Source organism: Balearica regulorum, chromosome 23 (assembly GCF_011004875.1).
Source record: "Balearica regulorum gibbericeps isolate bBalReg1 chromosome 23, bBalReg1.pri, whole genome shotgun sequence".
NCBI lineage: Eukaryota > Metazoa > Chordata > Aves > Gruiformes > Gruidae > Balearica > Balearica regulorum.
The window spans coordinates 4,139,819-4,160,713 of NC_046206.1; the positions used below are offsets into that span (position 1 = coordinate 4,139,819).

General features: G+C 39.7%; 1 protein-coding gene across 1 annotated transcript; it reads left to right on the forward strand.

Annotated features, from left to right (window-relative positions):
• The first annotated feature begins 2,047 nt into the window (after positions 1 to 2,047).
• On the forward strand, positions 2,048 to 20,570 carry JHY (junctional cadherin complex regulator). The gene is made up of 8 exons (XM_075774521.1): positions 2,048 to 2,462; positions 5,406 to 5,904; positions 9,842 to 9,952; positions 12,540 to 13,195; positions 13,997 to 14,258; positions 16,172 to 16,252; positions 17,503 to 17,628; positions 20,008 to 20,570. The coding sequence occupies exons 1-8, from the start codon at positions 2,128 to 2,130 to the stop codon at positions 20,209 to 20,211; spliced, it is 2,274 nt and encodes a 757-aa protein (XP_075630636.1). The 5' UTR covers positions 2,048 to 2,127; the 3' UTR covers positions 20,212 to 20,570.
• The last annotated feature ends 325 nt before the right edge of the window (positions 20,571 to 20,895 follow it).

Here is a 20,895-nt window from a genome sequence, read left to right on the forward strand (position 1 = left end):
TAACCAGAAACAGAGCTCACCGAGCCCATCTCGGGCCCTGTCAGCAGTTAGGGTCCCGGCAAGGGAACGATCAGCCCCGAGGACTGCAGGCCGTGAAGATATTCACCCAATGCTTTGGCCACTTCCTCCGCAAGCACGGGACCGAGGAGGAAACCCCAGGGAGCTGCAAACCAACTGAGGCCTGTATTATCTCATTCCCAGCCCAAACCTGGACGTTCAGCTGTATTTAACCAAGCAGGAAAGCATCCCGATGCCCAAACCATTAAAAACAAAGGTCGTTCCCCCTCGCTAGGACTTCTGCCTCGGTTTCTCACCCGCGCCACGGTGACGTCGCTCTCGGCCGGTCTGCAAGGGGCTCTGAAACCAAACCGTTTGGGTGCTACGATTGTAGAGTCTCCCACCTCACATGAGCTGCCAGGGGTGTCACTGAGAATACGGAGCGGGTCAAACCAGGGGCCGGGCGGTGAAGAGCAAGGGCGGTGTTACACCTGGGACTCCCCAAATCCGGGGACAAAGTCACTGGCGGGATAGCGGGCGAGCTGAGAGAATCGCCAAGGCGTTACGGCAGCAGAGCCCCGCCGATGCCATCGCCGGGAACCTTTTCTGTCGCAGTAACATAAAACTGAATCCCTGAAGTAAAGTAGATGTACGTTACAACAGAGAGCCGTATTTTATTTTTTATTTTTCATTAGAGATTATTATTTCTCACCAGAAGAAAGAAAAATGCTTTTTTTAAAAAAAAAAAAATTAAATAAATGCCCGTCAACTGACCGCATGGGATAATTTTATTTTTAAGCGGAAGGTGGCTTCGCCCTGCGGCCCCTCGCCCGGCCCGGCCGCTACCACGCTCCCGCGGGGGGGGGGGGGGGGTGGTAAGGACACACGACGCGCTCCCCCCCCCGCCGCCTTCGCGCTTGGTAGGTGCGGCGCGGCGTCCGCCGGTGCAGCCATGGCGACGGCTTGCGGCGGGTCGGGGCTGAGGGACTGGGGACAGAGCTGGGAGCTGGGAGGGTGAGGGGACGGGGCTGGGGGGATTGGGGTGAAGGACTTGGGGGTGAAGGACTCTGGGGGGGACGCACGCCTGGCCTGGCTGCTCTCCGGGGGGGCTGAAAGCCTGCCTTCATGCCGGAGAGAGGCTGCTGGGACACGGGTTACAGGCAAGGCCTGACCTGGAGGCGCTGCGGAGGCTGCTCACGGGGAGGCAGTTTCCAGCGAGAGCTTCCTTGCCGGTGCCAGGCTTTCCTCTCCCGGCTGCAGGGTGTGCGACGCCTCCCGGCAGCGATCCGGCAGCGGGACCAGTGTGTACGGGCTGTAAAAGGCTTCCCAGAGGGTAAACTTGCTTGTGACAAGCAGTGCTAACCCTGAAAAATTAGAAATTGTATTTTGCATTTCCATATCTTAACAGTTGAAACTCACAGTCTACCTTTAAACGTATTGGTCACGCTGTATACACCATTAACTTGACTAATGCATGGTTCTTCACAACCACTGCCTTTTTCCTTCCTCCCAGACACTCCAACTTGTAAGTACCTGGTGGTGCAGGTGACTTACGCACTCTTAAATGCAATCAAGTAAAAAGAAACTTTCTTCCAATTTAAGTCTTCCAGTTCTTTTCACTGTGTTCTTCTCTGTCACACACACGTTCTCGCTGATAACTTACATGTCGAGATGGTAGAAAGTTGAATAAAGAGAACGTCTAAAATTTCTTTTACCTCTCAAAAGTTAACAGATAAGATTTTGATGCTTTGTCTTAGCTTCATGTTCTTTTTCATAAGCTGTTTATACATTATTAGCTTTGTTACCACTAATAGTTTAAGGTACATTTCATAGCAATAAGTTGCGCTTGTGCTGTATAGGGACCTTGATATTAACTGCTTAAAGGAAAATCAGCGTAACAGATGAGAGTAAACAATTGTTTTAACTACAGGTCAAATTCTGAGCCTAAGCCAATGAGACTATCCACAATTCCAACTTTTAACAGCTATAATCATCACAGAGTGAACAGTCTTTTTATGTTTGCTCTCATGTTTTCCAAATACAGGCCTGGGGTATACCAGCAGTGCAAAACACGGAATTAATTCTTCAGATCCAAAGTATATTTCGATTTCTTTTCCACATACTTGCAACATGAGTAAAAAAGATTTTCCCCAAGGCATACTCATGCAACCAGATTTCCACCCTGCGAACTGGAAAAGGCCATCTGTAAGCGAAGAGGGCTTTCCCTCAAGCCTGCGTGACTCCCAAGAGTCTGATTCCGAAAGCCTTGTTCAGGAGAGATGGTATCAGTTAGAACTCCAGCAGCGAATTCATGAAAATGAAGAGCTGGTAGAACTGTATTCTGATGAGTTGGAGAATGACAGCTTAGAAGAAGATAGCTTGGAGGAGATGAGTTTAAAAGAACAAGAAGGAGCTGCGTATGACACAAATCGATATACGAATGGAATACAGAAGAATGATGGAAGGTAAGGCATAGGATTTTAGTAGATGAGTAGAATAGTTCTGACGCTTGAAAACCTTATGCTCCTCAGAATATACATTACATATTCAAGACCAATTTATATTGCCAAAGTGCTATTAAGAGCACCTATGGACTTAGTTACACACAAAGATGTACAGTTTCATCCTGACTACATTGGTAATTATTATGCCCATTTCTCCAACACAGCCTCAACTGTTTATTGGCTAAACCACCAGTGCAGGAGAGTAAGATGGGAAAGAAAACATCCCTCACAGACCTGTATAGGCTCCCCGCGTGCTGGCTCTAGACGCTGCATACAGAGGTGAACGCTACAGGCCTATTTATGTGCCTCTAAAACAGCCAGGCAAGACGGTAGGAAGTGGTGAACAGATATGTGCTAACCCCTACTCTTAAATGTTACTGGCTAAGCTAACGGGGGAGCATTTAACTGCAGTTTCTTCTGGTAAAGGCCTGTTAAATGTAGATCCCCTCCTATTCCTGTCTACCTGATCCAGAACTGCAGTCAGTGGACAGAGTCCAATGACTGTAATGGGCTCTTTAGCAGTACGTGCTGGCTACCATCTCAAATAGGCAACCATTGCCATGTCACTGTCAGACCTTCAGATGGTGCAGCACCTCTGAGATCATGGGCTGGAGGGTTTTGGAGCTGGGCTGTGAAAAAGGACGAGAGAGAAAACAAGGACCAGTCCCAACACATCCTCTTTTCGTTCCTTACAAAAAAGACCTGTGCTGAGCAAACCAGGCCACTTCCTGTAACAAAACTTAGAGGCAAAAATTGGTGGGTTGAGTAAGTGCAGTTTTGTCCTATAGCTGTATAAATCTAAAATTAAAATTTCCAGGGTTACCATCACCTTTAAACATTCTTTAGAAAGTGTTAACTTGGTACATAAAATTTAATTTGCTGTCATACGCATAAAAGGTTTAACACTGTATAAATTGGGAATAATTCTCAAGTTTAAAGGGATTAAATTAAACCTGTAGTAATAATAATGTGCAGTTTCAATTTAATTGTCTACTTAAAATAAAATGGCAAACAAATGAAGGCTAAATGATTAATAGTATGCTTTTATTCACCTCCTCAACAGGCAAAATGGCCAGTTATTGAATATTTTATTGTGAGTGCAAATGATGTTAATTGTACTAGAAACATGCTCTAATTTTTAGTAATTTTTTTGACTGAATACTATGCTGAATGTGAGGCTCTTCATTAAATGGAAATTTGATTTTATTTTGTTTGAACTTAGCCTAGTAAGTACTCAAATACAGTCCATTAACCGGAGCAAATATCACAGCATATACATATGAAACCCCCTCTCTACATCCATTACTAACCTTGGAATTTGAAGAGGAAATGCTGCATCTGTTGTCTACATACAACACTTTTGTTGATGAGTACAGAGTCCATCTAACCTTTATATCAAGTTGGGGGGAGGAATAAAAGGTGCACTTTTTCTCTGCAGATGATTAGAGATGAAGGAGCTCTTCACACTCATTTTGTTCCCGTGTGGTGACCTGGCCTGCGTAATACAATTGAGCTGCTGTGCACACATTTCAGCACAATAGAACTCTTTAGCATTATACTCTGTTATTTGAATCATTGCAATTATATCACATATTTCTGTACTCATTTCAAAATATGGTCACCTATTTCTGTTTACCTGTGGTGTATGACAACTAGGAAGAATATTTTCACCGATGTAAATTATCTAATCACTACTATACAGGATACTATGGCACCAATGCTTATCTGAAATGAAAAGCATTGCTAGAGATTATTTTATTATTAGGAACCACTTGAAATACAGGCATAGGCATGTAACTAATTTAGAAAGGATGAATAAATGATTTGTGGAAATGTTAATATAACTAACTATGCCACGGTTTGGAGAATCCAGCAGATCGGTACATTTCTTTTAATTGAGGCTGAAGAGTCAACCAGGTTTCAGTGCCTATAAATGTCACTTTGAAAGAGTCACCATGTGTCAGTCTCCGAGAAACCAGGACTGTACTGCAGGTCCAGTTAAGATAAAACAGTGTTAAAAGCTTTTTTTCTCCCACGCTCCTTACTCCTGCTACTGCCTGCACATCTCCTGGTAGCCAATTTTTATGTATTTGGCTCCTGTACTTGGTTTTCCTCCTGTTGGATCAGACCATAAATCATAAACAGAATCAGCTGTGGGTTTTATAAGGCAGACCATCTCTCTTTGCTTTATGACAAGTGTAGCTCAGAGCAACGCTTTGGGCACTTGTTGGACAAAAAAAAAAAGCCAAACCCACAAACATTTCTGATTTCTGTTTTTCTATGCTTATCTCAATTATAGGCTGTTTTTTAACAAGAAGTTACTTTAAGTCTTTTATAGAGAGTTTTTTATTGAAACATGATGTTTCAAAGGAATGAGAAGAGAGAATAAAAATACAGAGCTGTAGGCTGTTCTTGCTTAGAACAGTCACTTCTACTGACATTTGAGAGAGCGATTTTACCAGGAGCATCACTTTTCGTTCACACAGCAGTCTTTCAAGAATGAGCAACATACTGTCTTTTGTAGGCTGCATCATTTTAAAGGAAACAGCAGGAGCAGTATGTTACAATAATTTCATCTTTTAGTTGATTCTACTAGTGCTGATGATTTCTATGCTAAATTTAGGATAAAGACTGCATTCTACCGTGATGTGAATGTTAGACCAATTTATCATTCGCTGATAATGAAAATTAAAAATTAAGAGGAGGTCCTGCCTAAATTTTCTGCTAAAAAAATGTTTGATAAAACTGTTCTGACCCTGATCCCACGAATGGCCATACTGTATGCACTCAAATAATTCAGCTGACCGTATTTGCAGGACATTTGTTGGCTCAAATTGCACACTGAAAAAATATAGAAGTTATACAATTTATACATAAATCATTTTGTGTTTCTTTTTTAAATAGGAAAGAACAGTCTGTGGACAAATATTTCAGCCTAAGATACAATCCTAATTGGAAGAACACAGTAGAGGTAGCAGAATTTTCGGTGGCAGAAAAAGCATCTCAAATTGCTGGAGGAAGCAGCGTGGACTTTTCACAAGATTCATTTTACCTCCATTCCAATGGCTCCCCAGAAGAAAAGAATCAACAGAAGGCAGAGTCACAAGATTCGTTCTCAGAGTTTGGTACAGAATTACTAAACTTTCATGAACCAAGTGCAGTGATCAGCAATGAACTTTTTAGGCTGTGTATCAAAGGGAAGGAATCTTCAGATGGCTGTCATTTCAAAGATAGTCCCAGTACATGCAGCAGTGCTTTTTCTCTTCAGATTCAAGAAGATCAACCACAAAGAGCAAAAAAAGACTTTGTGGAAAAAAATAAACGGACTCTAGGATTACGTTCAGAGAAGATAAATTCCTATCTTCAATTACACAATAAAAAGCAAGAAGTTCTTCAAGAGCAGGTAGGTAACTTTTACATGTTTTCTAATTGGTATAACTGAGGACTGTCTAGTGTTAAAATGGAATTAGCTGCAGGATCAGGTTTGCAGAGGAGGTAAGTAGATTTACAATCTATTATGATTTCCAATGAGAATCTTGTTCACCCTTTATGGAATAATTATCAAGTCCTCAGTTACTCACAACACCAGTGATGGCCTTGTTACAAGCCTCGTTAAGCTACTTATATTCTGGGCCATGAAGCATATCTGCATGGTCACAGAGGTGATCTCTCGCTAGCTTTTTAATCTTGATGCTAAAGAAATGCTGTCTTCCTTCCTATGGGATCTACATTGCACTTAATCAGTGGTTCTTTTTTTGCTGCCTCTGATTTTTCTGTGCTTGGCCAACAGGAGTTTGGTAATGATTATCTCTGCTAATAGCATATTCCCAGTAATGCAGGAAATGCAAATTGCTTCTAATAGCAGAACACTCACAATTTTTTAACTGCAGTAGGAAACCCTGATGTTACCGTTTGGCTTAAAAAGCTGTATTAGTGTTTTTCCACCTGCATTGATCATAACAAAAACGTATATGTGAAGTTACAATTGAATCGGAGAACCAGAAAACATGCTGTGGTCACACTGGTTTCAAGGGCCATGCAGGGTCTTGCTTATCACTGTCATTTAGGGCCACACATGTAGGAATATCCAAGAAATATGTGTCAGATTTGGGTGGTCAGACAACCCTTTACCCCTACTTGCTTTCTCAGCCAGACCAAACCTTGTATTTGAAATCAGTCAGCTGATACTAGTCATGTAGAGTACTTGGATTTGAAGGGCCTAGCTTTCTTATGATTGACTGCGACATGTCAGACAGCTTGTATTAAGGATTAAGTGGAAATGTAATTACAGTTCCTAATGAACGATTATACATGAGTTTGTTGCTTTTACTTGCTACTTATTATGCATAATGGAAAGGTGGGAGTCATTGAATCACTCCATGAGTTGTAGTATAGAAAATTCTTACCTTGCAAAACTACAGAGACTTTCTGCTTCAAGCGACACGTTTTCCAAAGCTAATGAACAGTTGACACAACACTAGAGGGCATCTGCTGACTACATTACAATGAGTGTAACGGTGGACAAGCTTTTTTCTACCAGAGCTATTAAGAGCACTTGGTTTTTTCACTTATAATTTGGTTGATGGTAAAAATAATTAGTGTAGATTGATGCTAATTAAAGCTGCGTTGATATGATTATGTTTACTATTTGGGGAATTCTGAAAATGTTTAATATGTAAATATCGAAGCCAGGGATCAGGACTTCATTGTGTAGACACTATTCAAAGATATGTAACAGAAAAAAAAATAATAATTGTTAAAATCAGGGCTATGTTCTAAGATTACCTTGCTGAAGTAGCCATGGGGACAGCAAAGCTGTGACATAGCAGGAGCCAGGCAGCATGTGTGTAGAAAGGTGTCGCTTTTCCCTCGACAAGTTCATACAGCCACAGCAGCATCACCACCTACTGTCAGCTAGCTAGCTTTGTACTTGCTGCAGATAGGCATAGGATGAAGTACTTACCTCTGCTGTTCTTAATCAAGACATCCATTGCTCCATCCTGTTGGAGGGGGTGAAAGAAGGCCTGACAGAAGCATCTTGCTGACCAGAGCTGGCCCATAAGCCAACTTTGGTCACCTCACCTGGAAAACTGTATCAAAAGTGCAAAACCACCAAGTATACAAAGAAGCAAACAAGACACTTGCCTTCTGCTTTGGCAATCTAACATGTTCCAAATACTGTTTTTTTCCTAAACTGGATTACTTTGAGCTTTGCAGGATGTTGAAGCTGTTTTTATTGATATGATCACTGTTGGCTGTCAGGCACTGTGGTAGTGAAATAATATTTACATTGAAGTAAGTACTTTGTGTAGGGCTTTTTTGAACTGACGTAACAATGGGTAAAATATTTTCAGCCTCGTTCTTGGAGATTTACAGCTGTTATCTCTGTGCATACAGAACAGCAGGCTGTATGTACCAAAACATACCCTAAATGTGTGTTGATCTGTATATTTACTAATTTATACAGCATTTTATAAAGCATCAAGTTCTTTGCCGTGTTGTCTGATTCTTTAAGAACCTGATGATGAGTTTCATTGAAAGAGAGAGAGAGAAAGAGAGAGAAGTAGTGGCCCAATCTACCTCAGCTGTACTCAATATGAGTTGCTTTCCTACCTACAAGCCCCTTACTTCAAAGCAAGGAACATAATGTACAATTTTTTAATGGCTCTAGACCAAGGCACTCAGACTCTCTGTGCACTGCGCCTTACCTCAGTGTAAACACCTAATCAAGATTGCCTGCGCTTCAACAATAGCAGCCAAATGCAATTCGAGAACCACAAGCCTTTGAAGTCCTCACTGCAAAGGCCGGTTTTCTAGTCTGGGATAATGACATGCCATGATTGCTGTCTTTGTTGTATCTTTTCAGTAGAGAAGCAATTATGGGCCTCAATTTAACAGAATAGGCATTACACAGCTTATGATGCTCAAAATGCAATTTCATTTGATCATTTTCTCAATTTGATTGGTATTAATAGAATAGTTCACAAAAAATGCTGGCAGAGGTTGTGTCCTGTTCCTCTTTCAAAGAGATAATGTAGAAGTATGCTTTACCTGCCCAGTAAACTATCAATACAGTGAGTCAGTTGGTTCCACCAAAAACATCTTACTGACTGCAAAGCTGTATCCATCCACAGTTCAGGAAACCTGTGCGGTAACTTTTAAATTCGTGAAGTTTTCTAGTCACAGTAGAATCTGCATCACCATTTGGAGCAATGAGATCACCTGAAAACTCAGCAATAGACCCTACCTACCTTTTCCTAGTTGTCCTCATCTCTCACCACTAAAGAAGAGAGGCTCAGCTCCCCAGAAGGATTTAACACTTCCTTCGCACTGATTTCACCGCTATGATTTTCAGTTAATATTTCTCTTGTTCACAAATACTTCTCCGTGCAAGTTCTCTGTCACTCTGCAGCAGTGCATAGGTATTTCTAGCACAAGCATGAGTCCAGCATGTAGTTAGCTGTAGTCTCTACAGTGAGGCTGCCTAACTGCACGCTTAATTGAGGTGACGCCTGCTATAGTACTCAGCAGGATAGTTTGGGACAACACAAGTATAAATAAAAAATAAAAAAACATTGTTTTTCATGAAGTTTTATAGATTGGAAAAAATTCTGATGCTTTCAAGAAAATTTTTTATTATTGCCATGTATATATATGAGGATATCTCGTGGCTTCAAAGCCCGCAGTGCCAGCAGCCATCCTCAAAAAATTTCTCGGATTTGATCTCCAGTCATCATGCTACCACAGCAGTGGCCATGTAAAGATGTTCTTGTTTGTGGGATTGCTATTTTGCACAAGCTGTTTGATATTGTTCCAGGCTATGTATGTTAGATGTTTTATTTCTACAGCTACTCCTTGTACTTTTCTACCAACATTACTATGTTTTGCCATCTTTTTCTGCATGACTCTATTGTTCAAGACCTTGCTATGGTGTGTGTCATCCATCAATATCTTGGTACACTGGCTTATTGCTTAGACAATGATGATTGTCTAGTTGCTTTTCCATTATTAGGTTACATCCACTGGCTCTCAAATAAATGGAGAAGCCCAGACAGTTGAGTTACAAGTAGATTTCTGTGCTGTATACTTCCTGCAATTTTCTTTTCCTCTCTTCTTAAAAGTAGAAGGTTTACTCCCTACTACCACACCACTGCTAAATGGTTTTTTGCTTCCTTTTTCATTTTCTCTTTTAGCTGTTCATTTTCTTGTTATCCATTATACAATGCCTAACTTTAGCATTTTAGCTTTAATAGGAGGCAATTTATTTCTCATTATTTCCCCAAGACTTTTAAATCCTTCCATCTGTTTGGGCTGTGGTCATAAACATTTTTGGTTTTTAGGTTACAGATCCTAAAACTGTTGATGAGGAACCAGTACAGAGTGTCCTGCTGCTCCAGACTGTGAAAATGGAGCCTGAAGACAAATGGTACCTGAAAGCACAGCAGCTCAAGGTTCCTTTTTGATAGAACATGATAATTGAAATATATGTGTAAAAGTATTCAAGTTTGAATATTTAAAGCTGTAATCTCGTTACTTTTAAAGTAGCAATTACTGACAATAAATCCTTAGATATATATCAGTAGATAATCACCAAAATTTAATGCATATGCCACTTTATATACTGAATGATTTTAAATCAAAATAGATCCCAAATCCCAAGAAATTCTGAGCTTAAAGAATCTTATCTATTTAGGACATTGTTTGGTTGATATTAACGTAAAAGCACAAACTAGTACATGGTCATGTTTGATGGTTCATGAGGATTCTGAGCTAGAACTTTACTGTTGCATTACTTGTCCCCTAAAATTCCCAGAACATCAAGGGGTTACCATAAAACAGAAAATGCTACAAGTAGAAAAAAGTTCACTGACGTCCTCCCTACACATTAATCTACAGATCTGTTTTATGCTGGCCTTTCAAACTGATGCAATGGGATAGTCTTTGACCAATAAAAGAGACCAGGTTATCATTACTGCTGAAAAAACAAGAACTTCAGAACCAGAACTTCAAGCCATCTGGAATTATTGGCAAACCAGTAATAGTTACTCTCTTTGTATTACAAGTATTTGAAGTAATTCAGGTAGACTGTTTAAATTCCCTGCTGTTCACTTAAGACTGGAAGCTGCACTTCTGTAAAGGGCAAACAAGATTTTATGCTGCTGTTCATTGTGAGAGATGTGCTTTATATATGGAATTTCAGAATGAAGGAGGTATTTTACAGGGCTGCTCATTCCATTTAAATGGGAAAACATTGGCCTAGTCCCAGTTTGGCAGCAGTTCATGCTTTCCACCAGTGGCACAGTATGCCACAACATTAATTGTTACAGCAGAGGTCGAGCTAACAAATCATCATCTTGGCACCAGGAGTCAGGATTCCCCAGTGCTAAAGCTTTCGCCAAAACATTCTGCTCTATATGTGGATTTAATACCAACCATTAAGTAGTTATTCTGAGTGCATATGCTATGTAGTGATTGCAAGTGTTTCTAACAAAAGAACCCTAGAGAGACAGGAGGATGAAATGGAGGATTTTAGCGCTGACAAAGATTAAATGGACTGAGAATGGATTTGTATATTCCCTAGAAGGAAAGCCATGTCTTACCTCAAAATGGGCAACATCTGATGCTGTAATTGGAAAGTGATAAATCTTAAATAAACTCCAGATCTAGAGTATGTCTGTTTAGCTCAAGACAGTAGTCCTGGTGTGCTTAAATTCTCAAGTTATTTCTTATCATTTGGATAATGTTTTGCAGGATACAGGGCAGGGAGGAGTGCTGGGTTTAGAAATTAAATCATTTAAATCATTGACAACAGTCTATTTCTACTATGGACCAGTCTAATAGTGTGTACATAGCCATCTTTTCCTGAAATGTAGTGCAGTTTACTTTCTTCAGATGATAAAACCCAAGAACTGATTTGATTTTTGAAACATTTTCCCCAGACGGTTAGCAGTGAGCTACCACTTGTCTACAGGATTAGAAACAAGTAGTCCTGTGCGTTTAATTAAGGGCACCTATTTTTGCACCTCATTTAGATAAAACTCCCTTATTCCATATTTACCACAGCATCGTTTCTTAGATATGCTCTGCATCTGTAAGGAACCATTTTTATAGTGTTCTGCTTTGGAATTTGTCTCAGGCTGTTAAGCAAAGTTTTGATGCAGTATTATGCATTGTCTGTGCAGCACCTGAATAGCATCTGTGCTTCTGCTCAGGACTAGGGGTTCCTACATTTTTTAATTTTGGATTAAGTCTAGCCAGGCCATCACCTGGTCTAGCCACAAGCATAATTTACTGAGTCAGGGTTAGATACAAGCAGCACAGAATAATTTAGAGGGGTCTAATTGAACTTGTGTGAACTGGCCCAACTCATTATCAGTACATTAAAGAACTGTTATCATAGCCATGAAGGTCCAATACCGTATCTAGGTCTCTTTAAGGGCCCTTCTATTAGGACGTGGTTTGTTAGTTCAAAAACCCTAAAGCCTTACAAATGCCACAAAGGCAGACTGTTCTCCATACCATACTAGACTTCAGGACGCAGATGCTTTTCCTTTACTTCACTCTCTGCTGAGAGCTCACTTTTAAAACCAATTTCCATCACGATACTCATCCACCCCTATAAAACATTGCTATAACCCTTTTCTAGTTGTGAGTGTACATTAAACAGGGGTGGCTGGCTCCATACATCCCTGATTTTTAAAAGGACAGGTGATTATGCACTCGAGCCCATTCAGACCTGTTCAAGGCACCCACATCAACCCTTGTTCAAAGTTCAGTACATGTTCAGAACTCAACTTCACGGTAGCCTGCCAAGCTATTTAAGGGCTGTCTAAAATAAAAATGTTGTCCTGAATTAGAATTATAGAACATGATGTAATCTAGTCAAAACATCAGTTAATCAGTTAATTTGTAGAATACATGAAAGGCAGGCAATTGTGACAGGCAAACTTACCCATACACATGTATATAGTTGATCTTAATGAGCATATAGAATAGCAGCCACTGAAATTTCACCCCACTTTTGATAACTTGTTTTAGGATCACCAAAATAAGTCCTCCCAGAGAAATAAAATAAAATCCAACCAGAGTCTCAAAAGGAGAGCTTTCCCAAGGAATGACAGCCAACAACCACCAGGAAGACCAGCAGAACCAAAGGCTGGGCACCACAGGCACCACGAAATATCAAAATTTCAGACTGCTCCCATACAGGCAGTGGAGCAAGACAACAGCAGCGCAGAAATGCAGAAATGGCTGCATCCGGGTCCTTCAGTTTGCCCTGACACTAATACAGCAGCAAATTCAGATACTTGCTTAAATAATTTCCCAAATTCAAGACATTTTTGTAATCAGGATTTTACCGCATCTACCTATCCTTTTCATTCAACATTACATAAATTTAACTCAGCAGAAGTTGTATCTCCAGCATATGCCAGCAAGGAGAACAAGAAATATCAGCATGATTCTCCAAATGGACTTCCACGCGACCAGCAACGTTTATACAACCATGTCACCACGCAGCTTTTTGCAAGAGAAAACAGTACCAATGGTCAAGCACATCTAAATCAGAGGAACAGTTCATCCGCTTTTAATGCCAATTTTCAAGAATTGGTGAAGGATCAAGTATCACTTCAGGATTGCAAAAGACACATTTATGCAGATAAAAGTTATCAGAACTCTGCTATCAGTAGTTTATGGTAAGGATGTAAGTGTTGAAACAGTATTATCATAACACTATGGTGCCCAGAAAAAATAGAAATGGACAAGAAAATGTTTTAAAGTCCAAAGTATAAAATTATTTTACTACAAACCTGCCAGTATAGATTACTACTAACTTAAGATTCATTATAACTATTGATTTTTAAATATGGTATTGGAAAAGGACAGTTCTGTACTCCAGGCTCTCTTGCATGTAGAATCTTCCACAATCAAAACTTTCCTTCTGAAAGGCTAGAAGGTGAAGTTTAAAAAATAGGTAGCAAAGACCACAGTGCATAAACTAAGTCTACTGCTAGCTGCATAGAGTTATATCAAAATTTGCCTTGCAGGGTGAATATCCAGAGTCATTCCAGTGCCGATTCTGGCTCACTACACATGGGGAAGGGCATGAAAATCCTTTGTTATGTAGAATTTTACCTGCCTTGATAAAAATGAAGGTTTTATTTCCCATAGGCAATTAATTCTTTCAGTATTCAGCAGGCCCAATCTGAAGCCATTTAAAGGCAGTTTTCATTGGCTTAAGCTAGCTTTGCATCAGGCTGAAAGTTTCGCCATCTATAATTTTTCCGTTTATTTTAAACAGTTTCCATACATTTGGGTACAAGCAAAGTCAGTCATTGTGAAATACCCATCTTTCCATTTCACGTTCCCAGTATATTCTGCGAGCAAGGATCATTCCATGTACAGATTGTTTCTTGAGCTGTCTGCTATATACAAAGAAAGATTCTTATTTTCCCTCCTTTTTCCTTTTTGAGGCCTTCTCGTTCTTCTGTTCACAGTTCACCAACAGCCCCTTGTACAACCTTCCAATTTACACAAACGATGGAGCGACATCACCAAGAAATCACTCGTTTGACAGAAGCTCATTTAGCTGACAGCCATGTGTTCAGCCTACTCCCACCTATAATCCCACAGGTACAAAGTGGTTCAGAGGTAGATCCAGAGAGCAGTGAAGGAAATCAAGTGAAAATAAGTCGCAGCAACTCAGAAGGATATCTCATGCAAATGGAAAAGCAAAAACAGTCTAAAGTCAGCAAGAAGGTAAGAAAATAGATGTGGATTGGATGGTTTTATATTTGTTTCCCCCTCTGATTAATATTTTTTTCTATATAATCCAAAGATCTTCACCAAAAAAAAAAAAAAAAAGGAATGGGGACTGGGAAATATTTTGTTGTTACAGAGACACTCTGACTTGCCCAGAGCATTAAAAGCCAAGGAGCAAAGGTGGAAACAGACACTAAAATCATTTTAGTCTAAAGAGTAAGGTGGTTCACCACCACCTCTCCCTATGTCACTTTCAGTCTTGATTAGCTCTAAGAACACACAGAGCAGTGTTTGTCCTTTAAGTTATCCGGTGATAAAATGATTTAGAATAAAGCTATTTGTATAAAGCAGCAGGTAGCCAGGCCTCAGATCTGAGCAAACCATTATCCTGGTCATGCTCATTTGCTATCCAACTCAAATCTCTTGGTTTCCAAGGGAATCAAACTGCACAAGAACAAACTTAGAGGATTTGTAAAGCTAACGGCATAAACATTATTACAAGTCTCCTGATGATCCCATTTTGGTCCTCATTAAAATTTGGTTCTGTTTGTCTTTTCTGTGTCTCCAGTTTTTCATACTGTAACCAGTTAACACAGATGCAGTGGAACAGCATAGAGATATCCCTGTGTGTCCATGACAAATGAAATGTTTAAGAAGTTAGCCTCAAGTCTCAGGGCAGACAAACTAAGCTGGAATAATTACTCATGTGTTTCATCTAGAAGGCAGTTTGTGTATTGCTGCTTGAATGCGTCTAAGAAGAATTAGCTGGATTATGATAGTAACTGAAGGGCAGATTTCCTTCCCTTTCTGTTCCCCTGAGTTCAAACCATTGTTTCTGTCCTATATTTTCAGTAGCTTTCTCACGTTTCATATGTGAGGAATGCCACAGAGAATAAGACTGTTTACGTCTCACAGTAAAATCTAGCTTTTCCTAATAAACAAATGCAGTCATACTCATCGCATGAAGTGAGAAAACCCTGGTTTTGTTGTAGACAGCTAAATGATTAACTCTTCACAGTACCTTAATCTAAAAGTTAGGTGTAAGTATATCACAAAAGAATAGGGATAGCTGACAAGGAAACATCAAATAGAAAATTCAATGCATAGAATTAGTTTCTCTGCAGTTGAGTTAAACTTGAACGTGCCCGTCGATAAAATGCGCATTTCATTTACATACAGAAATTTCTTGGTATTTCTGCGTTACTCTGTGATTGAAATTACTACAGAGCTGATCACAGTGAGTTTCCACTGATAAGTTGTTAAAATGTAGTCCACTTCAAAAAATTAATCTAGTGTTCTTGAAAGAAATTTAAAATATTCTGGAAATATTGGGGCCTTTGTAGTAATGTCATAAAGTATTGAAATGACATCACCCATCGCTTATCTTCTGTCTTCCCTATGCACTTGTTCAGCTTTTGCTGTGCTGCAAGGCATGTATTTTTCAACTGTCTGCGCAAAATTTTCCATTGTAGTTTTGAGAATGAAGACAGTTTACTATTACTAATAACATTTGCCTAATTTTTTTACCACCAAAATCAGGTGCTTTTATCTGCTTCTCTTATAACAGTTTCTTTGGTGTTTCATCCTAATAACAGTCAAATGGGACACTTTAAGCTGTTTAGAAATAAAGCCCACAAAAGATCATTTTTGACTGAGAAAGTATTGCTTTGTGATTTGGATGATTGGCAATTACCCACCCAGATTCCAAGGAAATACAGTCTAATGTGACTTGTGCAATTAACTCGATCTTTTTGGTTACTCACAATCCTTAAAATGAGACATGCCAGGTAAGACTGAGACTGCAAGTTGAATCCCGCTCTTATCTTGGGTGTCTGCTACAAGAATTGCTTTAGTTATGCTTTCCATGAAATCGTATAAAGGAAAATCTGTCACTGCTGTTTGTTTTTCAGTCACATAGCTCAAAAGCCTACATAAATCTGAATGTGAAGCTTGGAGGCCTTGGACCTGACTATGAAGCAATCAAAGAGAAAGTAAGCAGTCCTTATTATAACGTCTACTTTTCAGTTGTGCAAAGTGAACTTAGGCAGGGGAGAATGGCAAAGAAATCACTGCTGAGAAGCAACTTATGTTGATCTGGTGCTTTTTGTCCTTGACTCTAGGTCTAGCCTGAGATTCTAAGGGAAGACTGAAATAGAAGGAAAGACAACTGTATTGTGGATAATTTTAACCCTCTAATTTTGTAGTTCCAGAAACAGGGAGTAGTTCATATAATTCAACAGGGCTAATTGCAGATCGGTAAATGTGCACTCATGTGACTGAGTTGCATTGTCATTCCCAGAGTAGAAGGTTTGTCTAACCTCCAAAGTGGAAGTAAAAGAAGAAGCGATGTAAACACAAGAAGAAAATAGCTGGATGCACTTTACCCTGTTCAAATGGAGACAGATTGTTCAGAACAAGTATCTGAACAATTGGTATCTTTTGACCTGTTCTCTGCTGATAAGGAGGGGCTGGCAGCAGGTGTCTATCTAAGGTGCTGCAAACTCCATCTTACGTGCTTTGAGACCCTATTAATCTGCCAACAGGTGCTTTATATGGGATTCTTTACAGAAACATTGAAGGACAGCAGGGAGGAAAACTGGTAAAATTATCATCCTTTGGAGTCTTTGAGAAGCCCCTGTATTTTCTTCCTCCTTGCCATAAATGAAACAGATTAGAGACCTGAAACTGGAATGGACAGAGTGGTGCGTAGCCCAGGACTCTGCATTTTGAACACCATCATAACACTTCTGGAACCTGGCATACCACTGGGGTATTGTTGCATTGAAAAGAAATAATTGACATTGGCTGATAACAGGAGCAAGGTAGAGCATACTGCTGAATTTGAGCATAATGAATTGCTAGAAATATAAAGACACAGAATATCAGTACATCAGTAAGTACAGAGGTTTTAAAAGTCATTGCAAAAGCTGAAAGAAATTAGCACAGCCATTTTAGAACTGAACAGATATATTGAAACATTCAGAATAAAGAGGCATCTGTCACATATCTGTTGAGCTCTATCCTCGATACAGTCCAAGAAAAAGCTCTTAAAAATGAAGAGTGACTAAAAAAGCTGTGCCATTTATCAGGATTTCCTGTTGTGTTCTGCTGAGGAATGATCAATAGCATAGCCAGGTTCAACAACAACAGAGGTGTAAATGGAAGACTCCGGTGGAAAAAGTGTTTCATTGATGGATCCACTGAGACATTTAATCAACCACACATTTTTTCCTTTGGTCAGAAAGAGAAGTTAAAGCAACAAAAGGAATATGCAAAGCAAATTCAGGAACACAATATGAAAAGCATTGCTTCGGTTCAGAGGTCACCTACAAAACCCCAGGTCTTATCTTCAGTGTCAAGACAGAAGGTAAGAGCAGAGTCCCTGTAAAATGCTTGCAGGGAGAGATTCTGGACTTCGCACAACGAAAAAGCATAAATTTAACTCACAGTAGGCTAAAATAGTTTCTCCATTTTTATTTTCCTTTTAACAACTCTAAGGACTTCTACTCTCATGGGATCCTGGCAAGTGCACATCCGTGCGTCTATTCTGTTATGGCTGTAGATGTATGCCAAAAGTTGCTGATTTCTTTGCGAACGGCAGTCTTCAGTCTGTGCATCTGCCGTGCTCTTCCTGAGAGTCTACCAAGTGGAAATGGAGCAGTCCTCCCTCCAAGCTACCAGCACTTGACTTGGCTTAAACAGCTAGTGACGTTTTCCTGGGGAAAGGGTGGGAATAAAGGAGAGTGGGACCCCCCTAGGAACATTGCCCGGTGCAGCACATGCTTCACATCAGCGGTAGAGGCCACACTACTGCAGAGTGCACTCTTCTAATGGACCACAGATATCCTCTTGTTAGTCTATTATTCACCTGCCTGTCAGTCTCACTCACAAACTCTTTTCACTTCAGTTGCATAGCTACAGTAATTGGTCTTATTTTTCAAGCCCATACAACATCACTTTAGCCTTCACTGGCCTTCAAAAATAGCCCAAATGAGCAACGACTGACTACTTGACAGTGGCATACATAAACAAACAAAGGGAGCACCTTTTCCCTATTGCAGGAAGTAATAAAGCTCTGGAAATAGCATATATTTTATCCAATCAGTTCTGCAGGAGCTCACCTGCCTGGTGCTGAAAGCATGCTAACAGGTATTTCTCGGAGGTGATGAATGAGAACCGCATGCTCCAGGAAAAAAGTTTTGGAGTTTAATATCAGTTGAATTCTTCAGTTACTTGCCTTTATTCCCAAACCTCACATAAACCACAAAGAGATCAAACTGCATTCTTTGTATGTCAAAAGGGTTTTGGATTCCTTCAGAAGACTTCCCAGACACTCTTTCACCAAGAACATGAGATATTACAACTTCCACTTGAGACAAAACAGGTGTTTCCAAATACATGCAACTGAAACACTGAAACACAGACACCAAAAAATGTCCCAGGTTAAACCAAGACTCTCTCCGTTTCAAGATTTCAGTAATACCGTTTCCATTCCCTCTGCAAGACAGCCTTTCAGGTTGCATACATCATTCCATACTATTTGACACTCTTACAGGTATCTGCTTTGCATTCCTCTTTCAGCATGGCCCTGCTCAGCTTCAGTGAGACATAGAACAACAGCTTGAGTACTCCCATTTTTCTTTTTAATTTTGATAGGTTCTACTGCATGATAGGCTTACCTAAGCCCAGTTAAACAGAACTTACATGCTACTTGTTTGCACAATATAGTCTTTCCCTATGTCTCATATTCACACATGCAAGTTTACTTACATACTGCTACAGAAATACGTACTTGGAAAAGCATGTGATAAAAGGGAACATTCGGCCAGTGTGGGAAGTACAGTTCTTCAGGATATGCCGTCCCTGTCAGTATTCCATTACTGCCCTCCTTTCCCTTTGCTTCATGGTATAATTGCTCAGCATATGTGCATTCAGAGTGTCTGAAGTAGAAAAGAATTGGAATGGTGGTTTACTTCATGCTGCTGTTCGTATTCTCAGCCTGTGTGGGTCCTGTGCAGACTGGGTGTTACTGGTAAAGAAATTCCTAGTCACAATAGAATATGCATGGTTAGAACTCTGGGAACTCTGTGAGAGGCAATTCTTTGTTTTACTCTGAAGCAGTTATCTGTTAAGGGTTGGCATGTCTGATACCATCCTCACTTGTTCAGAAATCTTTTCTTGTTCGGAACTATGTTAGCTTTGAAATTAACCGAAAAGGAATTTGGCAAGGGATGATATAAAATCAGGTTCCAGAGAATTTAAAACAATTACCTAGAATTCATTTCAAAACTTGTTTTAACATTTTAGGCCTTTCAATACATCAATTCCTTTGAATTTGTCATAGGAGCACTCTATGTGCTTTCCATCCTTGTCATATTAACCTGCAGAACTCCCTGCTATAAGATATGACTGAGGACAAGAGCTTAATGAGACTGAAAAACAAACAAAAAAAAATTATAAACTTAGACTTGTGTTGCTTTTTCTTTTTTAAAGAAAAAATACTGCTTCACTATTTAAGATGGCCTCTAATGGTGTCAGAAAGCAAATCTCCTTGAGGTGGGTTATTTTGCCCACTGCAGAGGTTTCTTGCAGTCACCACTGAAGCATCTAGTAATGGACACTGTCAAAAACAAGATCCGGAGTTAGGAGAACTATTAATTTGACTCAACATAGAAACACCTATGTTTTCTTGGAAATATTGGTCAAGTTTTCACTTAATCAGTTACCCCAATTTTCATGTTTCTAGGCACTGGAATACGCTAAGAAGATTCCTAGACCAAAGACTTTCACGGCAAGACAATCAGGCGAAGAGGTGAAAGAGGAAAGAGTTCTGCCACAGACTTTAAATGGAGACAGTTTACCTCAAATCGCATCCTTGGAAACTTTGCAAAATAGACACGAGAAGGAGAAGCAAGTTGTAGCGGCTTTCAGAACCCTTCATATCTTATAAGTATTTTGAAATTATTAGGGATATCTGCAATGCAAAAATGTCTGAACTGTTTAATTATGAGCTGTGACCATCACATACTGATTTACCATTCCATTGAAATATAAATTGGCTTAAGTTTAATCATTGTTAAATTTTAGAATCTGTTCTACTATACCTAATTTTTAAAAATGTAAACAGTTGCATATGTAGCGTTTTAAATATGGTAATCTCTGTTGTTGTTGTTCTTTGAAATCAACTGATCTACCAGTTGCATCTTTCAGACTAATCAGTTGCCACAGCTGGATCATTTTTAGACATGTCAAACATATGGGCATATCTGCAAAACATTAAAAAGAAATATTACTTTTGTTTGATGATCTTAATATCAGCAATGTTTTCTCTTTGAAGTGCAGGGGAGACTTTGGCAGACTGTCCAGAAATAAAGCCAAAAATAATTCATTGCTGGTAAGAAAGAGAACAAAAATGTGCAACCAAACATAGCAGTTGGTAGCGATACAATACTGATTTTTCAAATGTTACTCTGTTAGTGAAGAGTTGTCACATCAAGACCAAAATTTTGAAGCTTCATCTGGGACAAGAAAATTCAAAACAAGTACTGGCTGATCAGGCAGACAATCTGTTATTAGCCAGAAGCAGTTGGAAAATATGTTTAGTAACTAAGGATAATTGAGAGCTACATGTTTG